The following is a 14,236-nucleotide window of genomic DNA, read 5'->3' as shown; positions in this document are numbered from 1 at the left end:
TTCTTGAGGGAAACCTGTTTCGGTCTTTCAGAGATTTGAGACTGGGACGGAGGTTCACATTCCAGCAGGACAATGACCCTAAGCATACTACTAAAGCAACACTTGAGTGGTTTAAGGGGAAACATTTAAATGTCTTGGAATGGCCTAGTCAAAGCCCAGACCTCAATCCAATTAAGAATCTGTGGTATGACTAAAAGATTGCTGTACACCAGCGGAACCCATCCAACTTGAAGGAGCTGGAGCAGCATTTGCCTTGAAGAATGGGCAAAAATCCCAGTGGCTAGATGTGCCAAGCTTATAGAGACATACCCCAAGAGACTTGCAGCTGTAATTGCTGCAAAAGGTGTCTCTACAAAGTATTGACTTTGGGGGGGTAGTTGAATAGTTATGCACGCTCAAGTTTTCTGTGTTTTTGTCTTATTTCTTGTTTGTTTCACAATAAAAAATATTTTGCATCTTCAAAGTGGTAGGCATGTTGTGTAAATCAAATGATACAAACCCCCAAAATCAATTTTAATTCCAGGTTGTAAGGCAACAAAATAGGAAAAATGCCAAGGGGTTGAATACTTTCACAAGCCACTGTAAATAATTATTTATTGGTCCTTCGTGTGTTATGAGGAGCAAACAGGCGCTGCACTTGACACATTTATGAATTTGCTTATTCCAGTTACTAATAAGCATGCACCCATTAAGAAAATGACTGTAGAAACGGTTAAATCCCTGTGGATTGATGAGAAATTTAAAAAAAATTATGGTTGAGAGGGATGAGGCAAAAGGAATGGCAAATAAGTCTGGCTGCACAACCGATTGGCATACGTATTGCAAATTGAGAAATTATGTGACTAAACTGAATAAAAAGAAGAAGAAACTACACTATGAAACAAAGATAAATGACATAAAGAATGATAGTAAAAAGCTTTGGAGCACCTTAAAATAAATTATGTGAAAAAAGGCAAACTCAGCTCCATCATTCATTGAATCAGATGGCTCATTCATCACAAAACCCACTGATATTGCCAACTACTTTAATGATTTTTTCATTGGCAAGATTAGCAAATTTAGGCATGACATGCCAGCAACAAACGCTGACACTACACATCCAAGTATATCTGACCAAATTATGAAAGACAAGCATTGTAATTTTGAATTCCATAAAGTGAGTGTGGAAGAGGTGAAAACATTATTGTTGTCTATCAACAATGACAAGCCACCGGGGTCTGACAACTTGGATGGAAAATTGCTGAGGATAATAGCGGACAATATTGCCACTCCTATTTGCCATATCTTCAATCTAAGCCTACTCAAAGTGTGTGCCCTCAGGCCTGGAGGGAAGCAAAAGTCATTCCGCTACCTAAGAATAGTAAAGCCCCTTTACTGGCTCAAATAGCCGACCAATCAGCCTTAGTAAACTATTGGAAAAATTGTGTTTGACCAGATACACTGCTATTTTACAGTAAACAAATTGACAACAGACTTTCAGCATGCTTATAGGGAAGGACATTCAACAAGCACAGCACTTACACAAATGATGATTGGCTGAGAGAAATTGATAATAAAAAGATTGTGGGGGCTGTTTTGTTAGACATCAGTGCGGCTTTTGACATTACCGATCGTAGTCTGCTGCTGGAAAATGTATGTGTTATGGCTTTACACCCCCTGCTATATTGTGGATAAAGAGTTACCGGTCTAACAGAACACAGAGGGTGTTCTTTAATGGAAGCCTCTCCAACATAATCCAGGTAGAATCAGGAATTCCCCAGGGCAGCTGTCTAGGCCCCTTACTTTTTTCAACTTTACCAACGACATGCCACTGGCTTTCAGTAAAGCCAGTGTGTCTATGTATGCAGATGACTCAACACTATACATGTCAGCTACTACAGAGACTGAAATGACTGCAATACTTAATAAAGAGCTGCAGTTAGTTTCAGAGTGGGTGGCAAGGAATAAGACTAAAACTAAAAGCATTGATTTTGGGACAAATCATTCAATAAACCCTAAACCTCAACTAAATCTTGTAATAAATAAAATGGAAATTGAGCAAGTTGAGGTGATTGGAGTACCCCTGGATTTTAAACTGTCATGGTCAAAACATATTGATATAACAGTAGCTAAGATGGGGAGAAGTCTGTCCATAATAAAGAGCTGCTCTACCTTCTTAACAGCACTATCAACAAGGCAGGTCCTACAGGCCCTAGTTTTGTCACACCTGGACTACTGTTCAGTCGTGTGGTCAGGTGCCACAAAAGGGAAAATTGCAATTGGCTCACAACAGGGCAGCACGGCTGGCCCTCGGATGTACACAGAGAGCTAACATGAATAATATGCATGTCAATCTCTCCTGGCTCAAAGTGGAGGAGAGATTGACTTCATCACTTCTTGTGTTTATGAGAGGTATTGACATGTTGAATGCACCGAGCTCTCTGTTTAAACTACTAGCACACAGCTCAGACTCCCATGCATACCCCACAAGACATGCCACCAGAGGTCTCTTCACAGTCCCCAAGTCCAGAACAGACTATGGGAGGTGTTCAGTACTACCTAGAGCCATGACTACATGGAACTCTATTCCACATCAAGTATCCGATGCAAGCAGTAAAATTAGATTTAAAAAACTGATAAAAATACACCTTATGGAACAGTGGGAACTGTGAAGCAACACAAACATAGGCACAGACACATGCATACACACACACAATAACATACGCACTATACACACACTTACACATGGATTTTGTACTGTAGATATGTGGTAGTGGTGGAGTAGGGGCCTGAGGGCACACAGTGTGTTGTGAAATCTGTGAATGTATTGTACTGTTTTTAAAATTGTATAACTGCCTTAATTTTGCTGGACCCCAGGAAGAGTAGCTGCTGCCTTGGCAGGAACTAATGGGGATCCATAATAAACCCCAGGAAGAGTAGCTGCTGCCTTGGCAGGAACTAATGGGGATCCATAATAAACCCCAGGAAGAGTAGCTGCTGCCTTGGCATACAAATGCAACCTATGGATTACAGAATAAAGTTAGGAATGTTCATGCAAGACAGGAGTCAGGATTTGGGGTTTCAGTGGGATTGGGACGACAGGAAAATAGCCTAGACTCTATATAAGGCTATATAAGGTTACTAAGTGAGTCAATAGATACATAATACTCTTGATTTAGGCTACAATGTTGCTAAATGTTTCAGTGATAGATGAGCAAACAAATAAATGAGCTTTTACTTGTCCAGCCAGAGATCAGTTAAGCAAATATACAGACAGAGATTCAGTCAAACAAAATCACATTGATTGATTATCAGACAAGTCGCTGGCTTTTGGTCGGGAGTAGGACCGGCTACTATACGAGTGAAGAGCAAAATCCACTTGTATAACATGCTAACAAAATGTTCAGATCAGCTAATATATGGACCTGCCAGATATATGAGCACACTCATCTCAACTTAGCTAACATTTCCCCAGCCTAATTGTTACCAAATATCCAAACCGACCTCTGCCGAATTCTTCTCAACACCAGTTTAAATCAATATAGCCTACAGTTTTCTAGAAATCTGGATTTTTTGGGGGGGGTTGGGCTTATTTCATTTCTGTGACGTCGGACCAGGCCATACAGTAACTTTCTCTCTGAGCGTTTATGTAACTAGTCGTCACTCGGATGCCTCATTAAAACATTAGTGTCTCGTTGAAGTGACAGCTAGGGTCAGGAAAGGAAATGCCAACTCTCAAATTTGTCTTTGGTGACCTAAATTCATAAAAACTTTCTCAAACCCTATAGATAGGCCTTCTCAGCTGGGAGACAGAGATTGTAAGTATATACAGGACAGAGACAGTAGGTAGATACAGGACAGAGACAGTAGGTAGATACAGGACAGAGACAGTAGGTAGATACAGGACAGAGACAGTAGGTAGATACAGGACAGAGACAGTAGGTAGATACAGGACAGAGACAGTAGGTAGATACAGGACAGAGACAGTAGGTAGATACAGGACAGAGACAGTAGGTAGATACAGGACAGAGACAGTAGGTAGATACAGGACAGAGACAGTAGGTAGATACAGGACAGAGACAGTAGGTAGATACAGGACAGAGACAGTAGGTAGATACAGGCAGGACAGAGACAGTAGGTAGATACAGGACAGAGACTGTGGGTAGATACAGGACAGAGACAGTAGGTAGATACAGGACAGAGACAGTAGGTAGATACAGGACAGAGACAGTAGGTAGATACAGGCAGGACAGAGACAGTAGGTAGAGACAGGACAGAGACAGTAGGTAGATACAGGACAGAGACAGTAGGTAGATACAGGACAGAGACAGTAGGTAGATACAGGACAGAGACAGTAGGTAGATACAGGCAGGACAGAGACAGTAGGTAGATACAGGACAGAGACAGTAGGTAGATACAGGCAGGACAGCAGAACATGTCATCTCTGTTAAACTATGTCGGTACAGGCACGGTTACAACAGAAAATGTCATCCTTGTTGAACTATCTGCTGTCCTGAAGTGTTGCATAATCTCTCTGACTGACTGACCGACTGACATTCCTCTGCATGACTTCCGTGATATCAGAGCTGTGGACTTGGCAGGCAAGGGGCCGGTGGCGTGAAGGAATCTGCTTCAGTGGATGGGGACGCTGTTTCATTGATATTCACTGGTGGCTGAAATGCAAGTGAAAAGAGCAGGGATTCTTGGCACAATGATATCTTTGTATTGGTTAGTTAGCATCATGTTGTTGTGTTGCTCTCCTGGACGGTCTGTGTGTGTTCTCTAGGAGCATGGCTTTCCCAACACACAGTGTTCCAAGAGAAAGACATGATTCACCATCTAAATAATGATGCAGATGTACAATATGTTCCAACAGAGACTACTGTATTGTTAGTACTATTAGGTATTCATCACTGGTAACGTGTGTGTGTGTGTGTGTGTGTGTGTGTGTGTGTGTGTCCTACATAGAAGCAGTAGAAAAGACACTGTTCTCTTTATCAACAGGCAGTTCAGTCCAACTTCTGACTACCAATACTTGTCACCAACGCCACTTGTTGTAAGTGTCTATAATCATGTGATCCATGTTAAAACACATCTGAAGAGGGCTAGTGTTGAAAAGTAGTATTTATATTTCTGTCCTTTTGATGTCCTGCAGAGTCTTTTTTTTTATATGGGCATTGATGCTTGACTAAATATTCAAATGAGAAAACAAGTGAGAAAGAAAGCAAAGCCCTCTTGTTTAGAATGGGCAGTTTGTGAAACATTTCCTAATTGTTAATGAGGGATTCATGGCTCTATGCCAAGCTGGGGGACCAATGAAATTGGTTATATTGGGGGGGGGGGCAGAGGGGGAGACTAGGGGAACCAATGAAGGGGGGTTCTATTAGGGGGGAGAGGGGACATGGGGGGAGGGGTAAGGGGGGTGACTGGGTGACCAATGGAGAGGGTTTCTATTTGAGCTGTGGCGGGGACAGAGGGGAGGGGGGCTGACTGGGGGAATGGAAGGGGGGCTGGCTGTAGGGGACTGGGGGACCCCCTCGCCCCCCCTCTACCTGGGTCTTAGAGTGCTGCAGAAGGGACAGAGGACAGACCACAGTAACTTTCCCACAGAGTTGTGTTCTGAATGCAGGTGTAGCTGTTGTTCTTCCGTGGAGGGTTCCCACCTGCACTCCTTCTGGGACCTAGTTTGATAACCCTAACCCTTACCCTTGGACAGTTGGGTTAGCTAACCCTAACCCTTACCCTTGGACAGTTGGGTTAGCTAACCCTTACCCTTACCCTTGGACAGTTGGGGGTGAAAAGTTCCAGAGATGTCTGAGAACAATAACAACAACCACGAAGAGAAGAAGGAGAGGGATGGAGAGAGGGAGGAGGACAGGGAAGAGAAGAAGGAGAGGGATGAGGTTCTTGTTATGATTCCTCCACCTCCACCTCAAGTGGTCAGAGTTGGCCAGCCTGCCCCAGGGGTGTATGGGTTAGGAGACCTGGATGGGCAGCAGCCAGTAAGCCGTAGTATCTTCCCTTTCTCTCCAGTCTCTCCCGCGGGCGAGAGGATCCGCATTATGCTGGGAGAGGATGATGATGGACCTTCACCACCTCAACTCTTCACTGAGCTGGACGAGCTGCTCTCTGTGGATGGGCAGGAGATGGAGTGGATGGAGACAGCCAGGTAGGATGTCCAACTAACTCCAACCCTAACCTAACTAATAGTCAGGTAGGATGTCTAACTAACTCCAACCCTAACCTAACTAATAGTCAGGTAGGATGTCTAACTAACTCCAACCCTAACCTAACTAATAGTCAGGTAGGATGTCTAACTAACTCCAACCCTAACCTAACTAATAGTCAGGTAGGATGTCTAACTAACTCCAACCCTAACCTAACTAATAGTCAGGTAGGATGTCTAACTAACTCCAACCCTAACCTAACTAATAGTCAGGTAGGATGTCTAACTAACTCAACCCTAACCTAACTAATAGTCAGGTAGGATGTCTAACTAACTCCAACCCCTAACCTAACTAATAGTCAGGTAGGATGTCTAACTAACTCCAACCCCTAACCTAACTAATAGTCAGGTAGGATGTCTAACTAACTCCAACCCTAACCTAACTAATAGTCAGGTAGGATGTCCAACTAACTCCAACCCTAACCTAACTAATAGTCAGGTAGGATGTCTAACTAACTCCAACCCTAACCTAACTAATAGTCAGGTAGGATGTCTAACTAACTCCAACCCTAACCTAACTAATAGTCAGGTAGGATGTCTAACTAACTCCAACCCTAACCTAACTAATAGTCAGGTAGGATGTCTAACTAACTCCAACCCTAACCTAACTAATAGTCAGGTAGGATGTCTAACTAACTCCAACCCTAACCTAACTAATAGTCAGGTAGGATGTCTAACTAACTCCAACCCTAACCTAACTAATAGTCAGGTAGGATGTCTAACTAACTCCAACCCTAACCTAACTAATAGTCAGGTAGGATGTCTAACTAACTCCAACCCTAACCTAACCAATAGTCAGGTAGGATGTCTAACTAACTCCAACCCTAACCTAACTAATAGTCAGGTAGGATGTCTAACTAACTCCAACCCTAACCTAACTAATAGTCAGGTAGGATGTCCAACTAACTCCAACCCTAACCTAACTAATAGTCAGGTAGGATGTCCAACTAACTCCAACCCCTAACCTAACTAATAGTCAGGTAGGATGTCCAACTAACTCCAACCCTAACCTAACTAATAGTCAGGTAGGATGTCTAACTAACTCCAACCCTAACCTAACTAATAGTCAGGTAGGATGTCTAACTAACTCCAACCCTAACCTAACTAATAGTCAGGTAGGATGTCCAACTAACTCCAACCCTAACCTAACTAATAGTCAGGTAGGATGTCTAACTAACGCCAACCCTAACCTAACTAATAGTCAGGTAGGATGTCTAACTAACTCCAACCCTAACCTAACTAATAGTCAGGTAGGATGTCTAACTAACTCCAACCCTAACCTAACTAATAGTCAGGTAGGATGTCTAACTAACTCCAACCCTAACCTAACTAATAGTCATGTAGGATGTCTAACTAACTCCAACCCTAACCTAACTAATAGTCAGGTAGGATGTCTAACTAACTCCAACCCTAACCTAACTAATAGTCAGGTAGGATGTCTAACTAACTCCAACCCTAACCTAACTAATAGTCAGGTAGGATGTCTAACTAACTCCAACCCTAACCTAACTAATAGTCAGGTAGGATGTCTAAATAACTCCAACCCTAACCTAACTAATAGTCAGGTAGGATGTCTAACTAACTCCAACCCTAACCTAACTAATAGTCAGGTAGGATGTCTAACTAACTCCAACCCTAACCTAACTAATAGTCAGGTAGGATGTCCAACAGCTCATAACCCCTTCATTAGTTTTATTCAATATAACATTTTAACTATTCAAAGTAAAGCATATATTGAGATTTTCTCAAAGTTGAATACAATTCAGTAATTGGACCCCTGGAAATATAAGGAATAAACCCCTAAGTGTTGGGTGGAGTTGGGCCTCTGCCAGATACACACTGGTGTCAACATGGTAGATACACACTGGTTCCAACATGGTAGATACACACTGGTTCCAACATGGTAGATACACACTGGTTCCAACATGGTAGATACACACTGGTGTCAACATGGTAGATACACACTGGTTCCAACATGGTAGATACACACTGGTTCCAACATGGTAGATACACACTGGTTCCAACATGGTAGATACACACTGGTGTCAACATGGTAGATACACACTGGTTCCAACATGGTAGATACACACTGGTTCCAACATGGTAGATACACACTGGTTCCAACATGGTAGATACACACTGGTTCCAACATGGTAGATACACACTGGTGTCAACATGGTAGATACACACTGGTGTCAACATGGTAGATACACACTGGTTCCAACATGGTAGATACACACTGGTTCCAACATGGTAGATACACACTGGTTCCAACATGGTAGATACACACTGGTTCCAACATGGTAGATACACACTGGTTCCAACATGGTAGATACACACTGGTGTCAACATGGTAGATACACACTGGTTCCAACATGGTAGATACACACTGGTTCCAACATGGTAGATACACACTGGTGTCAACATGGTAGATACACACTGGTTCCAACATGGTAGATACACACTGGTTCCAACATGGTAGATACACACTGGTGTCAACATGGTAGATACACACTGGTTCCAACATGGTAGATACACACTGGTTCCAACATGGTAGATACACACTGGTTCCAACATGGTAGATACACACTGGTGTCAACATGGTAGATACACACTGGTGTCAACATGGTAGATACACACTGGTTCCAACATGGTAGATACACACTGGTTCCAACATGGTAGATACACACTGGTTCCAACATGGTAGATACACACTGGTTCCAACATGGTAGATACACACTGGTTCCAACATGGTAGATACACACTGGTTCCAACATGGTAGATACACACTGGTGTCAACATGGTAGATACACACTGGTTCCAACATGGTAGATACACACTGGTTCCAACATGGTAGATACACACTGGTTCCAACATGGTAGATACACACTGGTTCCAACATGGTAGATAAACACTGGTTCCAACATGGTAGATACACACTGGTTCCAACATGGTAGATACACACTGGTTCCAACATGGTAGATACACACTGGTTCCAACATGGTAGATACACACTGGTTCCAACATGGTAGATACACACTGGTTCCAACATGGTAGATACACACTGGTTCCAACATGGTAGATAAACACTGGTTCCAACATGGTAGATACACACTGGTGTCAACATGGTAGATACACACTGGTGTCAACATGGTAGATAAACACTGGTTCCAACATGGTAGATACACACTGGTTCCAACATGGTAGATACACACTGGTGTCAACATGGTAGATAAACACTGGTGTCAACATGGTAGATACACACTGGTTCCAACATGGTAGATACACACTGGTTCCAACATGGTAGATACACACTGGTTCCAACATGGTAGATACACACTGGTTCCAACATGGTAGATACACACTGGTGTCAACATGGTAGATACACACTGGTGTCAACATGGTAGATACACACTGGTGTCAACATGGTAGATACACACTGGTTCCAACATGGTAGATACACACTGGTTCCAACATGGTAGATACACACTGGTTCCAACATGGTAGATACACACTGGTTCCAACATGGTAGATACACACTGGTTCCAACATGGTAGATAAACACTGGTTCCAACATGGTAGATAAACACTGGTTCCAACATGGTAGATAAACACTGGTGTCAACATGGTAGATACACACTGGTGTCAACATGGTAGATAAACACTGGTGTCAACATGGTAGATACACACTGGTTCCAACATGGTAGATACACACTGGTTCCAACATGGTAGATACACACTGGTTCCAACATGGTAGATAAACACTGGTTCCAACATGCCAAATACATGCTGGTTTCATGGTAGATACACACTGGTGTCAACATGGTAGATAAACACTGGTGTCAACATGGTAGATAAACACTGGTGTCAACATGGTAGATAAACACTGGTGTCAGCATGGTAGATAAACACTGGTTCCAACATGCCAAATACATGCTGGTTTCATGGTAGATAAACACTGGTGTCAACATGGTAGATAAACACTGGTGTCAACATGGTAGATAAACACTGGTGTCAACAATAAAGCACTGAACGCTTACTTACAAGCCCTTAACCAACAATGCAGTTTAAGAAAAACATTTAAATAGCAAATAATTAAAGAGCAGAAGTAAAACAAACAGTAGGGAGGCTATATACAGGGGGTACCGGTACAGAGTCAGTGTGCGGGGGCACCGGTTAGTCGAGGTAATTGAGGTAATATGTACATGTGGGTAGAGTTAAAGTGACTATGCATAAATAATAAACAGAGTAGCAGCAGCATAAAATAGGGGGATGGGGTGGGGTGGGGTGGGGGCAGTGCAAATAGTCCGGGTAGCCATGATTAGCTGTTCAGGAGTCTTATGGCTTGGGGGTAGAAGCTGTTAAGAAGCCGGTACCGCTTGCCGTGCGGTAGCAGAGAGAACAGTCTATGACTAGGGTGGCTGGAGTCTTTTATCATTTTTAGTGCCTTCCTCTGACACCGCCTGGTATAGAGGTCCTGGATGGCAGGAAGCTTGGCCCCAGTGATGTACTGGGCCGTACGCACTACCCTCTGTAGTGCTTTGCGGTCGGAGGCCAAGCAGTTGCCATACCAGGCGGTGATGCAACCAGTCAGGATGCTCTCGATGGTGCAGCTGTAGAACTATTTGAGGATCTGAGGACCCATGCCAAATCTTTTCAGTCTCCTGAGGGGGAATAGGTTTTGTCGTGCCCTCTTCACGACTGTCTTGGTGTGTTTGGACCATGATAGTTTGTTGGTGATATGGACACCAAGGAACTTGAAGCTCTAATACAGTATATTGAGGCAAAAATTACATAGCCTAGCTACAGTAGCCTACAATTAGCAAAAATAACTCAATTGATTTGAACATGACATTTATTTAAATAGCCCATGATTGAAATACACTGTATAAGTCTCTGTAGCCGACTGTATCTCTCAGCAGTCATCTCACTTTTCAGTTATTCTTTAATCCGTCGCTTGTTTGTAACAATTGAAAGACATTGGCAACTTTGTATTTGTAGGCTACTTCATTCCGAAGTAATGTTGGCGGTCACAGAGAGACAGATAAACATCTTGATTCTATAAACATCATCTTCTATGGGCGGCAGGTAGGCTAGCGGTTAGGAGTATTGGGCCAGTAACCGAAAGGTTGCTGGTTCGCGTCCATGAGCCGACTAGGTGAAAAATCTGTTGATGTGCCCTTGAGCGAGCTCCTGTAAGTGACTCTGGAGATGAGCTGCTACTAAAATGTCAAATTTAGAAACAAAATTAGTGCCGATCTTCTGTGTATAACGTGATGCAAAAGGACAAAAACATCTAACGATTCACATCTAACGATTCACTGAGGTTGTTCTACCAGTGGTCTGAGACTGTTCTACGAGTGGTCTGAGGCTGTTCTACCAGTGGCTGTTCTACCAGTGGTCTGAGGCTGTTCTACGAGTGGTCTGAGGCTGTTCTACGAGTGGTCTGAGGCTGTTCTACGAGTGGTCTGAGGCTGTTCTATGAGTGGTCTGAGGCTGTTCTACGAGTGGTCTGAGGCTGTTCTACGAGTGGTCTGAGGCTGTTCTACGAGTGGTCTGAGGCTGTTCTACCAGTGGTCTGAGGCTGTTCTATGAGTGGTCTGAGGCTGTTCTACCAGTGGTCTGAGGCTGATCTACCAGTGGTCTGAGGCTGTTCTACCAGTGGTCTGAGGCTGTTCTACCAGTGGTCTGAGGCTGTTCTACGAGTGGTCTGAGGCTGTTCTATGAGTGGTCTGAGGCTGTTCTACGAGTGGTCTGAGGCTGTTCTACGAGTGGTCTGAGGCTGTTCTATGAGTGGTCTGAGGCTGTTCTACCAGTGGTCTGAGGCTGTTCTACCAGTGGTCTGAGGCTGATCTACCAGTGGTCTGAGGCTGTTCTACCAGTGGTCTGAGGCTGATCTACCAGTGGTCTGAGGCTGTTCTACCAGTGGTGTGAGGCTGTTCTACCAGTGGTCTGAGGCTGTTCTACCAGTGGTGTGAGGCTGTTCTACCAGTGGCTGTTCTACCAGTGGTCTGAGGTTGTTCTACCAGTGGTCTGAGGCTGATCTACCAGTTGTCTGAGGCTGTTCTACCAGTGGTGTGAGGCTGTTCTACCAGTGGTCTGAGGTTGTTCTACCAGTGGTCTGAGGCTGATCTACCAGTTGTCTGAGGCTGTTCTACCAGTGGTCTGAGGTTGTTCTACCAGTTGTCTGAGGCTGTTCTACCAGTGGTCTGAGGCTGTTCTACCAGTGGTCTGAGGTTGTTCTACCAGTGGTCTGAGGCTGTTCTACCAGTTGTCTGAGGCTGTTCTACCAGTGGTCTGAGGCTGTTCTACCAGTGGTCTGAGGTTGTTCTACCAGTGGTCTGAGGCTGATCTACCAGTTGTCTGAGGCTGTTCTACCAGTGGTCTGAGGCTGTTCTACCAGTGGTCTGAGGCTGTTCTACCAGTGGTCTGAGGCTGTTCTACCAGTGGTCTGAGGCTGTTCTACCAGTGGTCTGAGGCTGTTCTACCAGTGGTCTGAGGCTGTTCTACCAGTGGTTTTGGGAAACAGCTTTGATGTTTAATGATGCTCCAGCGAAGGTTCTAACAATGAACTCAGCCTTAAGATGCTTTTGATAAACAGGGCCCTGTTTAGCTTGTAACATTGCTCTACTGACATTTTGCACTGTTACAAGCTTGGTGTATGAAGATGGTGTAAAATAACAAGGTATATGAAGATGGTGTAAAATAACAAGGTATGTGAAGATGGTGTAAAATAACAAGGTATATGAAGATGGTGTAAAATAACAAGGTATATGAAGATGGTGTAAAATAACAAGGTATATGAAGATGGTGTAAAATAACAAGGTATATGAAGATGGTGTAAAATAACAAGGTATATCAAGATGGTGTAAAATAACAAGGTATATGAAGATGGTGTAAAATAACAAGGTATATAATAATAATATAATATGCCATTTAGCAGACGCTTTTATCCAAAGCGACTTACAGTCATGCGTGCATACATTTTTGTGTATGGGTGGTCCCGGGGATCGAACCCACTACCTTGGCGTTACAAGCGCCGTGCTCTACCAGCTGAGCTACATATGAAGATGGTGTAAAATAACAAGGTATATGAAGATGGTGTAAAATAACAAGGAATATGAAGATGGTGTGAAATAAGATGGTGAAACCTGTGATGTCCCCCCAGGTGGATAAAGTTTGAGGAGAAGGTGGAGAAGGGTGGAGAGCGTTGGAGTAAACCCCACGTGGCCACGCTGTCGCTCCACAGCCTGATGGAGCTGCGGACCTGTATCGAGAAGGGAACCATCATGCTGGAACTGGAGGCCTCCACGCTGCCACAGGTTGTTGGTAAGATAACTCCTGTACTACATTATGACTGACCATATTATCACTCACCAGACCTTTACTACATTATGACTGACCATATTATCACTCACCAGACCTTTACTACATTATGACTGACCATATTATCACTCACCAGACCTTTACTACATTATGACTGACCATATTATCACTCACCAGACCTTTACTACATTATGACTGACCATATTATCACTCACCAGACCTTTACTACATTATGACTGACCATATTATCACTCACCAGACCTTTACTACATTATGACTGACCATATTATCACTCACCAGACCTTTACTACATTATGACTGACAATATTATCACTCACCAGACCTTTACTACATTATGACTGACCATATTATCACTCACCAGACCTTTACTACATTATGACTTCTGCTCCAGCCCAGTTCTAGTCTGTATACAGTTTAGTGACTTACTCCAGCCCAGTTCTAGTCTGTATACAGTTTAGTGACTTACTCCAGCCCAGTTCTAGTCTGTATACAGTTTAGTGACTTACTCCAGCCCAGTTCTAGTCTGTATACAGTTTAGTGACTTACTCCAGCCCAGTTCTAGTCTGTATACAGTTTAGTATCTTACTCCAGCCCAGTTCTAGTCTGTATACAGTTTAGTGACTTACTCCAGCCCAGTTCTAGTCTGTATACAGTTTAGTGACTTACTCCAGCCCAGTTCTAGTC

The 14,236-nt window shown here is 43.5% G+C and overlaps 1 protein-coding gene across 1 annotated transcript in view; it reads left to right on the top strand.

Moving 5' to 3' along the window:
• The window catches only part of LOC123488802 (electrogenic sodium bicarbonate cotransporter 1-like), a gene marked incomplete at its 3' end in the record, with an annotated part of 59,425 nt that extends 45,891 nt beyond the window's left edge, over window positions 1-13,534 (top strand). Inside the window, exons 3-4 of the mRNA XM_045219583.1 lie at window positions 6,013-6,148; window positions 13,374-13,534. Coding sequence (XP_045075518.1) covers window positions 6,013-6,148; window positions 13,374-13,534 — 297 coding nt within the window. The remainder of the gene's footprint in view (window positions 1-6,012; window positions 6,149-13,373) is intronic.
• Between the last annotated feature and the right edge of the window lie 702 nt (window positions 13,535-14,236).

Source organism: Coregonus clupeaformis, unplaced genomic scaffold, assembly GCF_020615455.1.
Source record: "Coregonus clupeaformis isolate EN_2021a unplaced genomic scaffold, ASM2061545v1 scaf2503, whole genome shotgun sequence".
In the NCBI taxonomy this organism is placed as follows: domain Eukaryota; kingdom Metazoa; phylum Chordata; class Actinopteri; order Salmoniformes; family Salmonidae; genus Coregonus; species Coregonus clupeaformis.
The sequence above is the reverse complement of the archived record's forward strand: the minus strand, read 5'-3'. Positions and strand labels throughout refer to the sequence as shown.